The 23,366-nt window shown below is 36.1% G+C and overlaps 1 protein-coding gene across 2 annotated transcripts in view; it reads right to left on the minus strand.

Annotated features, from left to right (window-relative positions):
• Window positions 1-256: 256 nt before the first annotated feature.
• Window positions 257-23,366, minus strand: part of PLPPR4 (phospholipid phosphatase related 4) — a 33,074-nt gene continuing 9,964 nt past the window's right edge. For both annotated transcript variants that reach the window (XM_080602462.1, XM_080602463.1), the window contains exons 2-7: window positions 19,834-20,019; window positions 15,407-15,536; window positions 13,416-13,611; window positions 8,538-8,595; window positions 7,049-7,222; window positions 257-5,074 (exon numbers count right to left, since the gene is read on the minus strand). In XM_080602462.1, coding sequence (XP_080458588.1) covers window positions 3,737-5,074; window positions 7,049-7,222; window positions 8,538-8,595; window positions 13,416-13,611; window positions 15,407-15,536; window positions 19,834-20,019 — 2,082 coding nt within the window. In that variant the 3' untranslated portion in view covers window positions 257-3,736. The remainder of the gene's footprint in view (window positions 5,075-7,048; window positions 7,223-8,537; window positions 8,596-13,415; window positions 13,612-15,406; window positions 15,537-19,833; window positions 20,020-23,366) is intronic.

The following is a 23,366-nucleotide window of genomic DNA, read 5'->3' on the forward strand; positions in this document are numbered from 1 at the left end:
CTCCAAAATGACCTAGAAAAGGTATCCTGACATGGCATGAAGTTCCCAATTCACTTTTTTTTTTTTTTCCACAATGTTTTTTTTCAGATAGAGACACTCTTGTCTGAAGACTGTTCCTCATGATTTCTTATTACTATGCTAGGTTTTGAGGCTTCCCACTGATAACCACTTTGATGTGTCCTGAGAAACCTAATATTGAAAAATAATTTTGCAGGGGAATAGGACTCTGTTTCACTACAGATGAGATGACTGAACATCAATGAATAATTTTATCTTTATTTTCATGATGTTAGCACAATAAACACAATAGCATTGATTTGTACTTATTTAACAAAATACATTTATAGCAATTTACAAATTCTTTTCCATTTTAAAACATTGCATAACATTTTATTAAACACAATACTTTATATAGAGTTCTCATTTAAAAACATATTTTATTTTTGAGTATTTTCTTTTTTCAGTAAAGCACAGCCTAACAAAGAAATTCGTGCCTGTTAGCAAGTAAGAAAATCAGAACACTAAGAAGATGTCACCTGTAAATTTGTTTAATTTTAAATTAAGGTATCAGTGGAACGTAAACAAAGAGTAATTTTACAAAAGGCTCCTTATCAAATATACATGCAGAGGTCTGAGTTCCAACGTATATATTATTACATTTCTGCTCTCTAACGTAATATAATTTGATAAGCCATTATTAAAAACAGTAGCCTTTGGCACTTTGAGTAAAAAAGAATATATCAATATTTATGTAAAGAACACAATTTCAATGATTACACAAGAGCTTTAAAATCTTTTGTTAAGAAATAGGAAACCTTAGGAAAAATATCACACTGCACTTGAAATAGTGCAGCAAGTTTTAGAGTAATAAAAGCAACACGTATGCCAATATATATCTGAGTAAAACCAAGGAATAGAGAACAAACACTCCCACCAGGAATCCTGCAGTTTCCAAAACAGCTAAATTGCCAGAGGGAATATTTTCTAATCTATGTTTTATTGCCATTATTCTCCATTTCAATTTTCTGTTATTTCCAGGTTCATCTCCTTATGTTCTTTTGCCCTGCACTTACAAACTAACAAATGATTGTGTTTTATTTCCCTGCATTGATAGGCCAACAATGATTGTGTCTTACCCATTCCTTTTAAAGCTGATCTTACCTTCTTTATCATGTACCTAGACTAAACTAACTCCAAAGGTGTTTTTTTCATTACACTCTAAGTGTTTGTAATTCCTAGGAACCTTGTACAAAATTTGGTATTAAATACCAAGTTCTAAAGATACATTGTTTTAAAAAGAGAGAAAAAAAAAAAAACAAAAAAAAACAAATCCTGATTTGTATACTAGAGTCTGAGAACACCTTTCCAAAAAAATTACTCTTTTTGTTTGTTTGTTTGTTTCCTTGGCACCTCTGATTATCTGCCCCAGCTACTGTACCTTAAAGTGTGCCTTCAACATACATAACCAGTGAGGTTGCAGGGTACTATCTCCTTACGTGTAACCTGCAGAATACTTCCACCCAATTATCACATGCATACTGGGGTCTTTGTCTATTACTAGCAGGAAAAGGGTGGGCATTTCCTTAAGGGACAATATTTTTCACAGCACTAGGTGATGGGCAGGTGGGGGAAGCATTACTAGATAGGGTTGGTGGTTGGCTGACAACCCTCAGATAAGCTTGGAGCACTGGGGTATATGGGAAAGTATATAAAGCTTTCTATTGACTATGAATCCCTTCTTCTATGCAGATTAGCAAATACCATCCTCCTACTTCTGCAATTTCTCAGGCTTGGTGTTGGGTTTGGGATTTTGGTTTGGTGTGGTTTTTGTTTGTTTGTTTTTGTTGTGTTTTTTTTTTTTTTTTTTTTTTGGTCTGCATGTGTGTTGTGCTATTTATCTTCCTGGGATGGGACAATTCTTCCTTTTACCTCCTAGTTGGCTGAAGCAGGGTGAGCTTTTCCTCAGAGATCTGCGGGTTAGGGTCTGTAGACAGGTTCTGACTATGTAGTTTATATCTTGTTGCCTGGTACCCCAAATCAGAAGAAGTTTTAGAGCAAAACACTCTACTAAATAAGCCAGGTAACAGAATTGATCTGTTACCTACTGCTTATTCAGTGAGGGGACTGCAAAGTCATTCCTTCCCTTCCTGGCAGTAGAGCAGGCACATATTTGGTATTAGTTCTTCAGGTTGAAAATCTAGGAGAGAATGAGGAGCTGCACTGGATGAGCATTGCCCATCGCTTCCTCCATGGTTTGTTATTTAGGTCAGAGCCAAATTGAATGATGCTTTTCTTCTAGCATGCCCAGGATGTGCTATGCATATTCATTTCAGAGCTCGACTGTTCAACAATTTTGGGCAATGGAGGTCTTTAGCAGGCAAGTTTTCTTTCATTACATCCCAAGCTTAATTTACTAAAATAATCTGTGTTCTCTCAGGTGCAGAGACCCTCCATATTCTTAAGTGGCAGTGGTAGGGGGAAAAATATAATCCTTAAGAAGGCTCTGGACGGTGTGTCATGGAACCTGAACAGTAGTGGTGGCACAACGCAACACTCATGTAGTGATTTGCAATACCAAGGCATTCCATTTTTAAAGTAAAGTTTAAATCCCCTAAATGATGGTGAGTGGGGTAAAACTTGTGATTGTTCTTGTGGCATGCTAAGCAAGTGTGCTAAATGACTGCTTCGAATTGTGAGCTATGATATTAATTACTGTCTCCCTTGAAGCTGATCAGGAAACTGATGGTTTATTTTTATTTGCTCATGGCTCACCTTTCATGTCTGCACATTTTGCAGTTATTGATGTCACACATTATAAAGTCATAAACTAACAGAAGAATTGAAAGGTTGCTGAAGGACAGAATGAGAGATTTAAAAATGCAAAATCTGAATTACTCGTAGTACTTTAAAAGACCCCTTAAAAACATAATTTTAAACAGTTCTACAAGTTAGCCCACTAAGAAGCAGCGTCTTCATTAGTAGCACCTGTTCTTAAATAAAAGTTGAGCAGTAGCAGCAAAACTATTCAAAATAGATAGGTATTCCATTCTAATGGAACGTCACCCACACATTTTTTTGTTGCAGTAGACATCTTAAAGAACTACACAAAATCTTTGCAATCTTTGAATGTGACAGATCCACTATAACAAAGCTGTAAATATTTCTTATGCTAAATGAATGCAGCCAGCATCATCATAGTATTAGCAATATTATTTTAAAGTAACTGCACATCGATATGCCATGTGTTTGTAGAGTCTAATAAGTATGCAAATTTTCAAAACATGTAAAGTTATCAGCACCATCCTGTATTAAAGATGTGGTGCAAATTCTGCAAAGGTGAATATATACCACACATACAGCATTTGCTATGAAAAATTCAGTTGATTTTGGACACAAATATAAATAAAATAAAAAGTTGGCACATTCAGGAAATAAAGTGTCTGTGTTCAAGACTATTTTTTGATTGACATCACCCTCAGATAAATGTTTTGAGTCTGAAGAAACAAGTTGCATGAAAATGTTTCACATTAGTTAGGTTCTGGCATTGTGCTTTTCCCCCCACCACGTGATTTCCACAGGCTCATGCACATTGCAAACCAGCAGTGTTCAACAACAGTTGGGCTGCTGGTCAGTAATTTGGCACATCAAAGGTAAATATCAGCTCTAAACACACAGAGCAGAACCTGTGTGAGGATGTGTTTCCTTTGTGGTGGTATGGACCAGCTGATATGTCTCCTCATTCTTTGTATGCTCGTGTGGGGGATGTGCCTTTATAGAAGATGTTTCTGGTGTTCTCTGGACTGCTCCCTCGTTCAGGGATTAAAATTATGTTACCTTTTCTTCGAAGTGTTGAGTCCCGGCTAGAAGAAATGGACAGGGTCTCTGAGCCAATCTCACTTCCCTCCACAGGTGTGACTCTTATTGTAGTGATTCCATGATGGTGATGCTCACTGTTATCTATGTTGCTCCTTTTCCTGTCACCTGACCCATAACTGTCTTTTAAGGAGTCACAGCTCTCAGAGTCTCTGTTGAGATCATTTAGCTCATATGTCTGACGAAGGGTGACTTTTTCAGGACCTTTCCATTTCCATGACCCACTTCCTTCACCTTCTGATGGCATCTGAATTACAGGTCTGTTATTTTCTGGATGGGCCTCAACTCTGACAATGCTGCTTGGCTCGTGGTCTGTCAAGGTTTTGTATCTGATGGCTCCTGTACAAGTGACTGTACTTCCCTCTGAACCCTTTGGACTGCCTTGAAGCACGCCTTGCTGCTTAGACATGGCTATTACTTGCATGATTCTTGGCTGGCTGTTGCTTCTACATGCAACACTCTTCTCAGCAGCTTTCAGCCATTTAGCTCTAGCTGAACTACTTTTGGGAGACGTGTTCACATTTTCCTGAGTCTCTTCAGGAATATGCACTAACTGGGAAGAGCCAGGACGTGACTGAATAGAGACCCTTGGCCCACCAGAAAGACCTGAGTTGTTACAACCTGGTACACTGCCAGGTTGAATTTTCAGGTATTGGCTACTTGGGCCATGATGATCACCATTTACACCCACTCTGGAAGGCTCTGAGCTTGACCTCATTTCAATAGCTCTTGGTGGTGACTGGCCAGATTCAGTCTCTATTACTTGCAGTGACAACTTTCGGCTTTCGTTCTTATTCTTCCACTGGGAAAGCAGCTGTTTGGAGCGGGCAGAATCCATTGATGCATGAATTGTTGCATTTCGTCTTGCTGGATCTTCCAAGGATGGTGTGTTGACTCTTGGCAAAGTGTTACTGAAAGTAACCATGTTTTCCTTTCCCATTGGGCTTCGTGGTGTTATGATTTCTACATCAGCATTTGCTCTCTTGATGTTAGTCAGAGACCCAGAATCTCTGTGGTTTCTGTTCAGGATACCTTCCGAACGGTGAGAGGCGATGCCATCAGTGCTGCTTCCATTTTTACCTGGCAGGATTCTGTTGGCATCTTGACTGAGGTCTGTCAAAGACCTCAGGGGTTCTCTGTGAAAATTCTGGTGAAACACATTCTCCTCACTTGGCAAGAAGTTTCCCACTGCATACAGGCCCTGATATTTGAACAGAAGCATGAACAACTAGTTATGGAAAAATGAGACATTTTTAGGTATTTTAATTATATTCTTCTGCCTTTAAATATTGAGTGATAGAATTAGTCCAGTTTAACTGACAAGGGTATGTTACCTTTCCTAATGAGCCTATCCTTATCTTTATGCCAAATTCTGTCCTCAATCTGGTACGTAGCAGTTTCAGTAGGATAAAAAGGACACTTGTTATTTATATATTTATAACTATTTATTTCATGGCAATGAATTGTTAGGGAAAAGATTTACCCTCCTTCAGTGTTCCTCATTTTATAAAACAACAGATACAGTTAAACAAAGAATGTTTTGTTTTGAAACTATGAAAATTAATGTTCGCAGTTTTCTGGGCGAAGCTATTTAACAACTACACTACTGTCTGCTCTGATTTACTGAATCTTGTTCCAGCTCAAGTTGTTCCGTGATTCTGCCCTTTCTACTGCATAATAACCATGTAATACAATATCTACATGATAGAACAATTTATCAGCTTTGAATCAATTGCTTTTCAAGCTGTGCAGAACTGTAACAAGATTTAGTTATACAACATTTTTTTATTCAGCAGACTCATTGTAAAATGCTGTCATTTTAAAAAGATTCCACTGAGAGAATATTGTATGAAAGGCTCAAATGCCTCACTCAATCACTTAGGTTACTTGTTCTTTTCAGAGTTATTTGTAGTTTCACAATATTTTCCATCCCTTTCCTCTTATTGGTGTGTATTTTTAAGGGTAGATTTACTGACTACTGGGTTTCCAGGACAATGCACCTCTTTGATGTATGTTGTCATGCAATAGTTTATGGGGAAAACCTAACAAAGACCACACTTGTTTGTGGATTTCGAACATGAAAACAACAGCTCCATTTATGAGAGTCTACAACAGCTTAATCATTTGAAATAATATTCTCAACATCGTGCCTTTCTTCTCACAACGCAATTGTAGGAACTGACTTTAGTAGCTCATTGGGTTTTTATTATCTACCCTGGTTGCTGTCACTGTTGCCTCTGTGAAAGCCATTTTTCTTCTGGTCACCTTTGTAGACCATCTGCACATGCCTTAGACTATTACATCACAGAAAAAATGGGGGACGAGTTATGAACTTATTTTAGTATTATACTCAAATTCATCATTGACTTCTGGGGGGGTCAAAAACCATCCCACTGGTTGTTAAAACTGTTCTGTTCACTACCACATTGTCAGCAGAAGTTCTTGATTGCTCACAGGCACCTTGGATGACACTGTGCTGAGGAGCTAGAACAGCAACAGTCATGCTGGAGATGTATTGAGAGCAGGAAGCAAAAGCTGTATAAGCTTCCTACTGGCAGATACAAACAGGCCTATCTTACATATTCCTTTACAGCACCCTTCCAATGTGCTCCATCTGTTTCAACCCAGTGCAGACAAAGAGCATAGGCATGGGCATCCTACATCCCCTTCATAACCTCCCCAAGAGCTCCAAAGGACCACAGGGGTGTAATAGTACCTTTGATTTCCTGCAGGTTTGGCAATTCACTCAGTTGAGTTGCTGTACACTAATTAAACTAATTTTGAGACTATAAAGCTAATGGTGGCAGTGTAAACTCATACTGGCAACAAATAATATTTAATATTTTTCTTGTCTTATGCTTGTAAGTGTGGAGTAGAGAAGATGAGTATCTTCAATAAAGTGCATTATGGTAGAGCTGTTTCTGCATAGTGCTAGACTATTATATACCACTTTGTGCATTCTTATGGCACTTCAAATTGAAATATATATTTGCTTTTTTCTGTTTATTTTTAGAAGAGATTACCCCTAACATCACCACCTTCAACACATTTGGACTGTATTCTTCATTATGGCATGTAACCCTGATGAAATATTTTTATTAAAAATACCAATACTTTTATTACAGACTTATCAATTTTATTTTCTAAAACATAACTACATCTATGTTATATTTACCAAATAGAGAGCAATTCCTCCTCCTATGAGAAAGCCACAATAAACATCAACTGGATGATTCTTATACTGGGTGATACGAGTCAGACCACATATAATTCCACAGATGATAAAAGCAAAGACCAAGAGTGGTTTCAGAAGTTTTGAGGAATCTGTTAACGTAGAATTGAAGTACATCTTAAAAAAAAGAAAGAGATGGAATAGTGTTTAAAGAAACTTACATTTACTTGAGAAGATATGAATTTCTAGCATTCAGTATTTCTTTCACATATAAATCACTGTTATACAGTACTGTTGCAAGTAATCAGTTTAACTAATTTTATTTAGCAGCCTTCTTAAAATCTGCTCAATTACTGTAGAAAGATTTGAAATCACAAGGAATGGATTTCTGAAAACATAGGCAATGTTGCTTATTGATGTTAATTAGGATAAAGATTTTATGCCTAAATAATGTTCACAGTCAGAGCCTAAGTGTTCTGTAAATGTGACTAAGCAATCACCATGTCTGAAATACAGAAGCCAGATGTCATGCCAGATGAAGGCAATAACCTGTTCTAACAAAAGCCACCACCAGATGCTTTAGAGAGCCATTTCTCAACTGGAGGCCATGATGTCAGGGAGGTCAAAAAATTTAGTCGAGGTTGTTTATGATTATTATTGTAAATTTTTGCCTTTTCCTGGGCTGAATAAATACTGGCAAGCTCTCAGTACATGCAGAATTCTATTACTAGTTTGATTAACTGGTTGCTATCGTTGCTTTTTTTTTTCCCTTTGGATTTTTATAGCATGAATGATGGAAAATTACATTTTTTTTAACTTCAAATAAATGTTAACATACAAATATTGGCCCCCATAATGAAGAAATATTATTAGTCATATGTGGGAAATCAGCTGTCATCACTGAAGCATGTCCTATTATTTCCTGCTAGTTACTGATGGCTTTTATTCACTTGTTTTGCAGTAGCACCTTTGAGGCCTCTGAGAGTGGTTCTGCCAGTTCATCCATGATGCAATTCTATGGAGGTCAAGTGAAACTAGATCACATAAATGTTTGTACCTTAATGCCTAAAGTTTAAAAACAGCGAATTGTGTGAAGACAGCAGCAAAGGAAAGGCAAAACATATAACACATGTGAATGGTAAGTTAAATTATCACCCTATAAGACAGATAAGCACTGCATTTTATATGTGAATAACTTGAGGCATTAAATATATATTTATATTACTTTGATTATTTATATTATATTACACTCCACCACAATGGATAATGTTGCTTCTTTAAAAAGAGTGTGAAGCAGTTGCATCTTTTCTGTATTCTTAATAGAGATGCTTTTATTTTAGCTGTTAGTAATTTCATTTTGCTTTCGAATTGACACAATAAAAACTTATATCCACTCAGAATATCCAGGCAACACTTAACTGTAAAATGTACAGCAAATGGCATTCTAACTTTTGTCTTATATAAATGAAAATGAATAGAGTTGATTACTCACCGAAATATACACTGCTGCAAAAGCTGCCAGGGTGGCATGTTGAGATGGGAATGACTTTCTGCCAAGGAAGGACACTCAAATTATATTTCTAAGTTCAAATATACTGTGTGTGCTAGCATTCACTTGAAAAAAACACAATGGGTGCTACAGTCACTTTCAGTTTACACCTTCTAAGCACCATGGGATCAATCATTAGCATTTAATTTGTAAATTTCTTTTCTATAATCAGGAGAAAGCACCAATGTTAATGAAATGCCTTTGTTTAGAAGTAAATATTTAGTATGAAATTATTTTTGTGCACTAAAAAAAAGTGCATGTACTAAGAAAAGAGTGTGAATGAGCTAAAGACTGGATGCTTGATTTTTAAGAGAGAAATTTCTATACATTAATTTCTATTAAAAAAAATCATAATAGCTTTTCAGTATGTAATTATTTTATATTATACAACTAATTATACAACTTATTCAATATATGATCCTGGATCTTATGATTATTCTCACTGATTTCACTTGGATTTTTTTCATTGTAAGGACACATCAGCTATATATACAACTTGGATAATCAGGCCTTAACTTGCGCAGCAGAATTCATCATCTTTATGCCCCATTATGTTCCCATGATAATGCAGCCATGACAGGGAGACATTCTTCCCAAAGAGGTAATTGTATCTTTATTTGCTGTCTCTAGTCTTATTTTAAAAATTTCAACACTTTATAACATGCTAGGAGTAAATGGAATTCTAGGACTGAAGAACATGCTCCTATAACCTGCTAGGAATGAAGTACATGGAAAGGGCATTTTAAGGTTTAGCAGGCCCCTTCCTGAAGCCTAGAACAAGAGGGTAAATGAAAATACATCCAAACTGCAAGACAGTAGTGAAAATCAGGGTCTATTCTTGAAATTGCTGAGGGCCTTCTGTTCTCTTTGAAGACCGTGGGAAGTGTTGAATAATCTGGACTGGCTCTTGAGTCAGATACTACAGTGGATATGGAAATTAAAACTGAGAGCTTCTACTTCTCTGACTAAAAAAAAATAATTAAATAAAATACCTAGCAGCTACACATCAGGCCCTCTAACATTTGAACGTTTTATGCTTCTTACACACCCATTTCAATACTCTAAAAGTGACAAAAGAACAGTAATGGGATGGTGAAGGAGAGATTGTACACAGTATAGGGAAAAACTTAGCTGGCGGTGGATTCAGTAACACCTGTTCCATGTTGTCCATGGCTTGTGGAAGCCATAAAAAAAAACTTCTATAACTGAGCTCTAGAAGTAAGTATATCAGATATATATCAGTTTACAGCTGCATGTTTATCTCCTGTAATGGCATGGACATGTAATGTGCTGGATGTCTTGATGAAGAAGGCTATGTCTACCCTGCAGCTGCAGCAGCCACTTTCACCTGAGATAGGTTGAAATAGAAAGCTCAGCTTGGGATAAATGCTTGAACAATCATTCAAGGAGGGTTTTGCTAACTGAGTTGGGCTCCACGTTCCTACATCCATTTTCCCAGCAGCACCTCAGTTAGCTAGTTTACAATAGCAGAGACTGAAATATAGTTCTTTTCCTTCAGAAATTTTCTGCAAAGCGGCAGAGTCTAATTTCTAAATATATTTCCTATTCATTTTGCTTTATCTGCTCTAAATAATTTATTGGTAACAAAATGTGTGAATGTAATTCAGTGTGAATGCTGCACTGCTGACCTGCATTTGAGCTCATGGCCCCTGCAGATCCTTGACTCTGGCCAAGATGAAATCAGCATGATTCCTTTTTCATTTCTAAACACAGACCTAATTCCTGTCCCAGTCCCCACCCCCCCTTTTTTTTTTCTCCTGAGCAAACCTTTCTCAATTAGTATCCCCCATTCAAGGGAGGACAGAAGGATAAATACATGGAAAAAAATACAGGTGTTTATGTCTAATCAACTTCTTTACCCTGTGCATGTTTAAGTATAAGCATACATCTACTTACAGTCTGTGTGCAACTAATGTGTATATTTGATTCTTTGAACCACTTAGAACTTAACCTGAATTTAATGGCTTTTCTGTGGTATATAAGGTCTGTCACTATGCTACAGTCAATTTTCTTCTTGTTCTACTTTCTATTTGTATGCTTTCAGGGCTAGCACAGCATAGGCATTCTGTATACTCGCTAATGGTGACACTGCTTTTGTTCTTCTCTGCTATCTGTTAATCTAAAACGAAAACAATTCAAGCTAAAAATATGTAGCTTTTTTGTATGGCTCTGCATTGAAAAGGTGAACAAAGGTCTCAAAGAAAACATGCCCTGAGCTCAGAAGACTGTATCACTCCGAATGCTCATGCATGAGGAATATGTGGAGGGGGAACAATGATGAGAAAGAGTCATACTGAGTAAGAACATCAGAAATGACAGAGGATAGAGAACTCACTGGAGATCTGAATAGAAATGATTGAAAAGATTATTTGAAGATAAACAGGGGAAAAGATGGATAAAGAAAACTACTGGATATTCAGGGATGTTGCAGAAAATTAATTCACAAGGGAGTCTAGAGCCAAAGTTTCTGGGATATACAAATTCAAAAATGAAGGTCATTATCAATCTTATAAGAGCAAGTCCCCTACAAGCTGAAATTGCTGAAGGCAAATTAACCTCCTGGGATGGAGAAGTTATACCATAATTCCCATCATAGATGGCTGAAGATTGAACCAGTAGCAAGTGCTGATCACTTTGGTAAAGTTGGGACAGACATAAGAAAGCAAGGATTTAATAAAGGAAAAAGGCAATAAAATTTAATTAAGGAGAAACTGAGGGTGATGCCAGATTATTACAATTCACCAAATATGTCCTCTATGATAACAATAAAATTGACCTATCAGTATATGGTCATCCTCCGAAAAATAAGAAAACACAAATACTGACTTCTAAATTTCTTGCAACTGATTTCACTGTTTGTTTTGTTTTGTTTTTTTTTTTTGGAAATGGTGATATTTAAACTTACAAGCAATCCGAGTCTTTGGAATGGCCACAAATCGTCAATTGAGGACATCATATTTGAGATGATAGTTAAATGAATGTGAGCAGTTGTGAGAATTTTTCTGCCTGTTCACATGTAAAGATGCATCAGTTTCACTGGGACACTGTGTAGGTGCAAGACTGTGCAAACATCATTTTCAGTGGCAGTATCCAGTAAGAGCAGATGGTTATTGGAAGAGAGGCAGGTGAAGGCTGATATAGTCATTTTGGTTATGCCTTCCACCAAAATTATTTTCACCAAATTATTTGGGCGAAATTAATCTACAGTCCTTCATGCCAGCTCTGGATCATGTCCACATATGTAAGTTGAAAAATAATGGTAAATGAATCAATGCTAATTATGAGTCTCAGCCAACTAAACATATATTAGACCAAATAAATAATTGAGGATCTTTAAACATCAGTGAAATTGGTTTGTTTCGGTGAAAGGAGATAGATTATGAGATTTGCTGGAAGATACTTTACAAAGTGAATAATTTCACGATTCTCAAGTGTGTCAACCCCTGATATCAAAGGAAAGCAAAATAAACTGGGGGAAAGGTGCCTTGGTGATACAGACAAAACGTTTTAGTAATATCCATGTAACAAAAATGCAATGCTATAAGGCATGAAGTTAAAACAGGAGCTAGCATCTGTGGCTACACAGAGAACAAGAAAGGAGTGTAAAGCTTTGGTGAAGTGTATGTGAGAGAAGAACACAGCTTCATGCCTGCTAATCAGGTACACAAGGAAATTACACAGCTCCGTCAGAGACAGAAATTGTAGTAATTTCAGGCATTCTATAATTCTGCTGTAATATTTTTGGAGAGCAGGAAATATAAAAAAGAAAAATTTTGAAGGACTGCAAAAAATTCAAGGGAATGCTATACAAATGACTACCAAGTAAGAAAGCTTAACCTGGTGTGGAAAAGATAAGAAGGACTGATATTGTATTCAGTGAAGAGCTTCATGATTTCTCAGTAGTGTAGTGCATATATTTAGGATACATAATAATGAAGTCCTTGAACTAATGAGTAGCAAATGTATTGGTACAGTACCACTTACTTATACCTCCGAATTCCTTGTTTAAGTCTGTTAACTGTCATCAGTAATTGAGTTATCACTTTTATCACATCTGGCTTATTTAACTTAAAATGCATGGTCTGGGTTATACTTCAGCTTGACTGATATGCAATTTCCAAAACCTGATATTATGAATATTAATTTATATCCTGGCTAAGTAGGGAGGCTAAAGACTAAATGGCCAGGGAGGATAAACAACCAGTTAGAAATACCATGAAAAAAAAGCCATGTGTTTGGGAGCACACAGGTTTGCATTGCTGTGGACTTTTCTCTAATGAAAGGAATTGTTTCAATGGCTGTCAAAATCAAAAATTTAGTTAATGAGAGACATGGAAAACAAATTAACAAATGAGAAAATCAAACCTCACCAACTAAGATCAAAATGTCAAGTTTGTAGATAACAATATACAGAAGTCTCAAATAAGGAAGTTGTGTGGCTTCTTCCCCCTCCTGATATGGAGAACTTACTCAGATGCCACTGGGAAAAGCAGTAGAAGCCACATGTATTAATAATTGTATAGGAAATTGTCTCCTCTGAAGGAGGGAGAATAATTAGGTACTACTAACTGTGCTTCTGAAATCTGACAAAGACTTCCAAAGCCCACTGCTGGCCTAATATCTGTAGAAAGAAAATTAAACATCACTAAAAAGACAGTTATGCTCTCAGCTTTATTATAGAAATCTTACCAGAACTCATACAGGCTTTAACTAGAAAAAAATATTTGGAACTGGGAGAGAAAATTAAAAAAGAAATAAAACGAATACTTAGTAATGTACACAATGAAGAACAGAACCAACCTTCCGGCATTGATAATATTAGTATCAGCTCCTGAGCAAATATCTTCCACAACATATGAATTCTCTGAGCAGGAAACATTTAGGGATGTATAGTTAGGCTTGCAAACAGTCAGGAAATACGGTGCCTGATATCCTGTTGATAGCTGTATAATATCAGTAACAAGAGCAGTGGAACAAAGACCAAACACATGAACACCTAGGAAAGAAAGCAATAGAGCTTGTTAACTTTATTGTATTTAGATGAACTCATTGTGACAAATACATTCAGCTGAATTCTGGTGGCTTATGCCATTGGGCTTGCGAGAATTTACCCGAGGAATAAGATTTTTTAAAGTGGAATCTTATTGCAGAGCTGATTTCTTTAATATAAAAATTACAATTATTTATGCTTGTTTTCTTCCTATTAATACTTAACATTTAGTTTTGATGACTGGATGTCCTCCAACATCTTTTCATTAAAGTAAACTACACTGGACCTGCTTCTATTTGGAAAGCAATTTTTTCAGCTGACTTAAGGACAACCACCTATTTGAGGATAGCATATGTGCTCATTCAGTCCTTGGACTTGCCCACTGGAACACATTTTTAATAACACAGTTTCCCATTAGATTATTGTTCTGAAGACTTGTTCTCTTTTCACTACCAGGTACTCATCAGCTGGCAATAACTTTGGCTTACCTTCATACCTCTTACATTTCTTGAGTACCAAATCCTTGTCACAAACACAAATATTTAGTATTTAGGTCCTTTTTTTTTTTTTTTTTTTCCAACAATCAATCAATATTCCTGTCTGGTTAATACCAAATTCACAAGGCAGTTAATGTGATTTTTCTACTGAGCATTTTCAACTGCTTTTTCTCTAAGGATTTACCTCTAATTCCCTACTTGTGTTTATTAAAAATAATATGTATTTTTTTTTCATCTTGTAACTGGAAGAATGCTAAAGTAATTGTTTCACCATGACAGTATGAAACAAACTGCAAATTCAGGGTATGAATCAAGAGTGAAATTCATGCATCTTTGAGCTTGTCGTCTGATGATGGAACAGGATGCTATACAGGAGGAGAAATGGACAGCATGGGGTAACTTTACAGTTCTCCTTGATGCTGCAATCTACACCCCTCTCTGCTCACTTCCTCACTGCTGCTCTTAATATGCTCTTAATATTAACATATCAAGGATATGTTTTATTGGTCAGATACATATATATATGCGTGTATAAATATATATATATATATATATACACAAAACCTCCTGTCATTGCCTCCCTGCTTGCCAACCTATAGAAACCTAATGTATAACCTTTCTATCAAGTTTTCACTCTGCTGTCCTGCAGCTTGTCTTTGCCAATGCTGCCCTTTCTAATGAAAGAATTCTGGAACAGAGAAAACCTTTCTTTTAGCCACTCATTGGCAGACGAATTAACTCTAAGAGAGGAGCAAAGTTAAGCCACCCTTTCAAGCTCAGATTTAGTAAATAACAAAGTAAAATAATTCATCATGTCCCTCTCTATCATTATGTTCCAGATTGTATCCCTTTTTCAAGAGGTAGATAAAGACATACCAGAAAAACAATGTCAAATCCACTGACAGTTTCTGACAAGTTTTTACTGTCATGCTGAATACAGTATCAGCTGAGCTGAATACTTTTGATACAGTGAAGACAGGCAGGGGAAACTGTATGCAGAAACCATTAAAAGGAAGCCAGCTCAAGGTGGGTAGAGGAGGAAAAACAAATTATTCTTTTAGAAAGACTGACAATAGACTGGGAGAGGAAAGGAAAAACAGAGAGTGTAGATGCTGCACTGCTGAGTGTGGAGCTGCTCTGTTGCTCCATTCGACAGTTTCTTCTCGCATTTTCTGGCAGAGAAAGATATATGCCAGTGTCAGCCCTGCACTGTTCTGAAAGGCTGTCTCAGAGAAGGAAATCTGCATGGTAAAAATTGAATGTACACAGAAGACTCTTCTTTGTGAGTAACATTTGAAACCCACCAACAAATCTGACAGCTCTTCTAAGAAAAGAATTGAAGTTGCATCCTCCTGCATTAATATTGGCCTCTGTTCCAATCCCATTTCTTCTTTTGGACAGGCAACAGTAGAGAATTCCTTCTCCTACCATTATCTGCAATGACAAAGGAGCTGTTAAGTTAAATGTAGCAATTACTCAGAAGATACTGATAGAATTTAAAGGGTTGAAATATATCTACGACACAAGCAATGTCTTACACTGACATGTATGTCCCTTGAAAAGGTGTGTATCAATATGTAAACATTCAGTAACAACTTAGTCTGAGTGAGGGCAGGCAAGAAGGTGGCATTGAAATTAAATGCAAGTGTCCTAAAGTATTGGAAGGAGATCTTTTTTTCTATTACATGTGTATACAGTGCTCAGTGGAACAGGAGCCCTGATCCACAGGTGAAATTAGATACTCTACAATAAAAGTGTAGTAATCAGAAATTCTCGCCTTTCAAACAATCCAGAGCCACAGCAATATCTTAGTGCTCCTGAGGTGGGTTTAGCCCTCAGTCTTGGCCTCATGCCTAGCAGTTGCTAGCAGCTTCTAATTACGTGGCAGCCTGCTCTTCCATAATTGTTTAATTTGGCATGGATTTTAATCAGATCCACAGCAGTAGAAAAAGTTCTGTCCTTATGGTCCTCTGAACACACTAAGCAAAAGACATCATGACTTAAGCCCTAGACAGCAAGTTAGAACAAAAATGAGAATAATATAAATAAAAACAAGGTGTTACTTGCTGGAAAATTCAGATGCATTTATACATTCGCAGTCTCAGGTTTTATTGTTTTTCCTGTTAAGTAATGGAAATCTGTACAGGGCTTGTTAGAATTCAGAAAAAGTCTGTGTTGAAATATTGAAATGAATGGGGCAGTTCTCACCACTAAGAAGAGATTCACCTCGTCTATCAGCAGATGAAAAGTAAAATACGAAATGCACAAAACTCACTGCGCAATGAGATGCTAAAGCATGTGAATTAAGAATAAAGTGTCATAATTATCAGTGACGTTTGTGCACACTAAGATCTATCACTTTGGTAGAAGGGAGGTACAATGGATAAGCTTAGTCGAATCGTTTTTAGCCAAAGATTTAATATTAATTGGTTTCATTTCTTCTTTGCCAGAAAATTGAAGTAGTTAAAGTTATCTCACTACATGGAAATGTCAGTGATAAGAGATATTTAAGGGATTTTTATTGGATGAGAACCATGGTCACTATTATCTATCTCTACTTGTTCATTTTACAGTTGGAACTTTTCCAGGAGAAATCAATAGTTTTTTAAACTTGAGAAACAGAAACTTAAATAGTTTTTCGCTAAGCTCTACAGAATGTCTGGTTCAGGGAAAAACATCAGAGGTGTAATAGCTCCTGTTATAGAGGAGAAAATGGGGAAATAGCAAGGCCTATGACAAGGAAAATTCAGAGGCTGGTATTTTCAAGGAAACAAACTACTACAGCAGAGGAGGCAGTAGGACTGATACTGCCAACGGTGAATTTCTCTCCTTGCTAACTGATTTCCCAAATCAATGTAATCTAATTCCCTGGTGATCTCTTTTAGAAAGCACTTTGTTACCTTTAAGCACCTTCTATGTCAGTAGTTCTACAGGTTTGGACCTATACTTATATGATTAAATAACTAGTCCTATAATTTCTGAATGAATAAGTAGAAAGAAAATATATCACACGATCAGAATCGGAGCTCACTGAAGAAAATGGAAGTCATCTTGCAAGTCGGGTATATCTATATTCTGCACATAAAATATCCATGCTGTTAATTTCATACAACTCCAGTTGCTCTATACTGAAGTCTCCTGTGCTTCATGTATAGAAAATCTCACAAGCCATAAGACATATGCCAATGAGATGTAATTTTCTGTAGTACTTCAAGGCTACAGAACAGGCCTGATTAAAAGCAGTCTCTGCTCATTGGTAATGAACAAAAACCAACTAACTAACAAACAAAACCCTCCAACAATAAGCACAAATAAATAAATAAAGCCCCAAACCCACAAAATGCTTCAGTAATAATGTCTTGGGAAAATACATTTAAAATGCTAGATTTGCTGTAAAAATAACTATTGTAAAGTGAACAGATTTAAAATACACTACAGGTTTGGGAAAAAAATTGAGTACACAAACAAAAATAATGCAGAAAGAATCTAAGTCCTACTCCAGTATTTATATGATGCTTTAAGGAGGGATTGAGGTTGGAATTTGCTCATCTGCCCCTTTTCTTTCTTATTTACATTCTTTGGTAATCTTTAGAGATGTCGCCTAGTTGCACCTGTTTTTGACTGAGCTTTCATGACCTTCTGTCTCATACTTCCCTAAGTACCTGAACTTCAGGCTGAGGCTAGCATAGGTTATGTTACTGGAAATTCTTAATTTCTCACATAGCTTCATGCTTTCTTTTCTGTATTTTACAGGTTTATAAAGTGTGTTATTCATTGAATTATTAATGAAAACTAAATCATATAATGCTGAACTCTGCAAGATGACAATGGAACAAGTGTAATCTTTTTGCATGGAAAATAGAAGAATTGAATTTTAAAAATGTTTTTCTAGTACAGAAGTGCTACTGAGTAGCTGATGCAATACACCATCTTCAGTGCCTTTTATTAAAGGACTTTGTGTATTTTACACTATCTGGGCCCATTACCAACCTAATACAAGAATCATATTTATGCTCATACATCTATGTGAAGTATACCTTCCTAAGGCTTGCAGCTTTTAAGCAGTTGCACTTACAAGCTTTGTGCTTTACCTTCTTTACCATTGTAATGTTTGATAGGCTTGCTTCAATGTCTGAGTTTCTCTCATGGCATGGTTTTGGTTAGTTGTGTCTGTAATGCAGGTAGGAGAATGATTCAAGGAAGAATAACATTCCCTATTGCAATGCTGAAATAATTTAACTGTGCTGAATCAAAGACCTTAATAAGCACTCTGTAATGAAATGGGCATCTTTCATCTCTGCTGAAGGCATCTGGCATTTTCCAGGCTTGACATAAACTCTCTCTGAAGAAAAATTTTGGCTTTTACCCCTTCTTCAGCCTACTGTGCCCGAAGTGAGCCTATATAGATTCCTTCTACAGCTGTTTCATGAAAGTCCACTTTCTGGTTATCAGAAACACTGTTTAAATGCAGAAAACCTAGCCAAACTACAATATCAACAAATTTTCTTTTTATCTTTTGCATCTTTTTTTTCTTTTTTTTTTCTTTTTTTCTGCAATTGGCTGCACAAAGAACACCGAGACAGCTTCTACTTGCTAAATAAGTATTTTTAGCCTGATGGTTGTGCAAAATCCTTCAAAAATGGTTTCTAAAGCAACCAAAATCACACACAGTTGAGTTCAGTTAAAAAAAAAAAAAAAGGAAAAAAAAAACCACATCCTGACAAGCAAAGGAACAGCACTTGATGATTTTTATGGTGGCATCATATTTTATAGATTTTGTGATTGTAAAATGGCTAGTTCCTTATAAAAGGAACAAACTGGCTGAATTTAAGGGAATTCAGTGGAACTGGCATACATTTGCAGCTGGTGCTGCAGAGGTGCCTAACCAAGGCACCCAGTCATTGCTGTCAGAGGAGAGAGGAGACCCTTTCAGAAGGTTGACTCAGCTGGACTTTCTGTTTCGATTTACCCGAGAGGAGTGGTGTGAGAATGTCTCCCATCTGAGGTGCCAAAAATCAGACACAGTGAATCTCCTCTGGTCTTTAGATTTCTTTTTAATTTGATACAGCAATTCCAGCAGGGACAATACTTACCTGCAACAGACAATTTATTTTACTTGCTGCACAAGTGACCAAACTGCTCGTATTCTGACAAGAAGTTTCTGTTCTGCTGAAATCATCTTCTCCCTTTGGATGGGCCGCTAAACCAGTCTACCTGTTCTTAATGACTAACTCACAATTTAGAGGAGTCCCGGTGCTGTTTGGGAAAGTGTAATTGATTTCACTGACAAGGCTGATAGACCTTCTTACTGAACAAAGCTAGTTCTAACAAAAGTGGCATGTTCAGTGCTGTAAATTAAAGGCTTCCATTTTCAACAGAATCTTGAATTTTTGGTTTATCTCAGAGTATGAAGGCAACCCATCTGTAAAAGGTTAAAATATTTGTATAGCATAACAGAACGATTCAAACTATTCTCACCCAACTGCTGATGCTGTTTCTTAACGTTAGTACCCACAATCAGTATAAAGAGAATAGACGAAGTGCTACAGGGAATGTTTTAAGGAGTGTGTGTCTCCTTCTGCTATGGAAGAATAGAATTGAATTTAAAATCCTAACGTAACTTATCTGGAAGACACTCTGCTGCCACATTGAAGACAAAGGAGCTATTTTCTTTATGTCAATTGAAAATGTTCAAAATTTTTAATAAGTGACCGTGGCACCTCAAACTTACCGTAATTGATGGTCCAGCAAACACCAGACTAAGCAACATCAAAAAGGGAACAGCCTCTTGTGTAGGTTCAATATATGGCATACTCAGACTCTTGTCATAGCAATTAAATCCCGAGTGAACTGGCTTGAAGACATCAGTAAGTTCAAGAAAATAAAGGCTAACAACAGAAGATGCCAATATTGGCAACTAGAAAAGAAGAAAACAACAAATTACTGTTCAGAAATTGAATAGTAATACTTTTGCAAAGACAACATTGTCTGTTAATAAATCTCTGTGATGTCTGATTTTTACACCTCAGTGTTCCTTATTATATCTGTGTTACCATCTTTAAATAACTAATTCTATAGAGATATCATAGTATTCAGTTGATATCAAGTAACTGTTGTCTACCAAGCTAGTTAAAATACTCATTCCAACCTTCAGCCCATATAATTTAGCCCTTTCATGCATGAAACATTAATGGACAGATTTATTTTTTAATTTTTTATTTTTTTAAGTAAGTACACAATTTCAGTCTCCCATGTGGGGCCTCACCTTTCTGCTGCTCATCCTCACCTTTTTTGGTCCTTTATCAGCCATATATATAACAGTATTTATAACCAAACCAATTTTTATTAAGTTTCAAAGTAACAGTTAATGAAAAACACTACCCAGTGCTTGCCTAGAATCTAAATATATAGTAACACAGTGTTTTGCCTTAGCACATTCATTTTGTAATTCTATCAAAAAGCAATTAACTTTGGCAAGATTCAGTCTGTGTAGAACCATGATGACTGTGGTTCACAGTTCTTTTATCCTCTAGCTATTTAATGATTTTAGCCATCACAATTACTTCTAGTAATTTATTAAGAGCAAAGTTAGCTCCTCTGGGGATAAATTCACCTCAGCGTACCACCAACTCCTGAAAGCACAGATTCAAGCAGTAAATCGCTGTGGAAGGAAGTCTTTCAGGACGAGTAATAGCAAAAATGCATTTTGAAGCCAATGGTTGATGAGTAGGCAGGGCAGCCCTTCCCCAGATTGGGCAGTGGGGCATTCAGAGGTGACCAGCAGCATGTGATAGTTCTTTGCATCCTCTTAGTGAATGCCTAGTAAATGCTCAAAAAAGTTTTATGGTTGTTATTTCCCAGAGTCCTCACTTGACAAGGCAATATTGCAACCACTGCCTGCTCCTCCACTGTGATGCAATGGCTCCCTCCCTATGTCTCTGCTGCCTATCTGCTTCCTTTTCTCCTTTACTTATATATATTTTTTTTTAAGATGGCTATCACATTAACTTCTCCTCACTATTAACTGCAGCTGAAAAGCAAAAACTTGAAACAACTAAATATATTTGCTTTGACAGACAGAATCATAAAAATTAGATAAGGTTGTATTGTACATCTTGAGAAAAAAAATACTCCCCTTTTCCATCAGGCACCTCACGTTATAAGGAATAGGAACTGCCCTGACATAATTTCAGTCATGCTGAGATTATATTATACTTTCAATCTTCTGTATACATTTACAAAAAAAAAATATTTTTTGATTAAAATCAGTATCATTTGTCCCATTCTATAATAAAATAAAAAGCAGAGGTAAAACTGAATAAATATTTATACTGGAAAAATTATGAATAAAAACTATAAAAAACATAAACTATATGTGGAAGAGGGACAATGGTTTCTTGTATTAACTAGTCATTTTCAGATTTTTAAACACTGGGCTTTCTAAATGTAGACTTTTTGTACATACAATATAATTTTGTGTGGTTAGGGAAGAAGGATACTATCTAAATTTTATTGAAACGTACTTCTTAATACAACTTAGGTTTTGCGCGAAAAGAACACCTTTTGCTATTTTCAAAAGTGTTCTAAATATACTGAAGTTAGAGATCAGAACGATTTTGCTTGCCTAGTTATCTGTGTTCAAGTTGATTCCATCGTAATCTTATCTAGTAGCGAAGATGTGATGATGTAGAAAGGGAATGGGTATTGGCACCTTAAATGAAGCTAAGTACCGTGAGCATTACAAAAAGATCAGGCATCTAGCAAGTTTGTTTCAATAACTAGTTTATATGTGTATAGGTATAGTTGGAGTCCAGGATCCTTGTGGGTCCCTTTCAACTTGGGATATTCTGGGATTCTATGCCATGTGCACTCACATACTATATTACACATATGTTACGTATAGCATATAATAAAAACACGTAAGATGTAATATATTTCAATATGTATCGAATATAATATGAATACACAATATATAAAATGACTATTATATAATATGTATTTATACTATGTTGGAATAATTATTTAAAAGGTAACTTGAGTCCTGCTTCCTACTCATTACAGGAAGAAGTCCAGTTCTTTAGTTGGATACATTATTTAATTATACTTCTCACATCCTGCTGGACACAGTCCCTATTAACTATACTACAGGCATGCACAATTAGTCACGATAATGACTGTTTCCAGTCATTATACAGATGTGTAGGGATATAAGAGGACTTCCTTAAGTCTTCATACTAAGGATTTATTTTATATTTTATATTTTATATTTTATATTTTATATTTTATATTTTATATTTTATATTTTATATTTTATATTTTATATTTTATATTTTATATTTTATATTTTATATTTTATATTTTATATTTTATATTTTTATATTTTTATATTTTATATTTATTTTATTTTGTGGAATTGGGTGCTCTTCTTCCCACACTGCACAGAGACTGTAGAGCTGTTTGGGATAAGGAGCATCCTGTCCAGAAGGCTTCTACAGCGTGTGCTACCCTGGTGTGCAGGGAGCTTGAGCAGTCTCTTCCACTCTTGCTTGGACACTGAGACTGCATTTGAGCTCATGCATATTGCAAATTCACTTCTGCACAGCATTTAAACGTTGAGGCACTGGCAATATCTTATTAACTATTTGAAAGCCATACCTAAATGACTTAGCAAGGGGCCAGGTCCTGTGAGACAAAGTATCTTATAAAAAGACATAAACCTATTCCAGTGAGCTAAATGATCAAGATACGCACAGGGTCTATTACCCTTCTGATGTCTCTTCATCTAGGTTTCCCCAAAGGTTAATTTTCTAGGATGGGAACACAGGGCAGGAAAACTCATGGAACATTTTGCATTCAGAGTTTCATCTTCATTGTATATTTTTCCATTTCTCTAACACTGAGAACAGGAAAGCCTCTCCTGAACAACTGGCCCCTACCATAAGTCCATCTCTACTCTGGTTATGGTACTCTTAGGCAAGCAACTGTTTTAAATGGCAATATCAAACAATCACAAGTAGGTGAAAGACTAAGTGACTTTTTATTGTGAACCACTAAAAAAAGATGTGGACAACTATCATTTTTTTAAAAAAGCTGCTGTATGTTAGCTGTAATTTAAGTGTTAATTACAAAAATCAAAGAATCATGAAAATTATATTTCATTATCTTACAGTTCCACTACAGGACTCCCATATTATTTCTGACTGTAATTACCCACTGTGCTAAAAGAAAAGAAATAATTCTAAAGGACTGTGAATACCTAACATA

Source organism: Anser brachyrhynchus (assembly GCF_964034855.1).
Source record: "Anser brachyrhynchus genome assembly, chromosome: 8".
NCBI lineage: Eukaryota > Metazoa > Chordata > Aves > Anseriformes > Anatidae > Anser > Anser brachyrhynchus.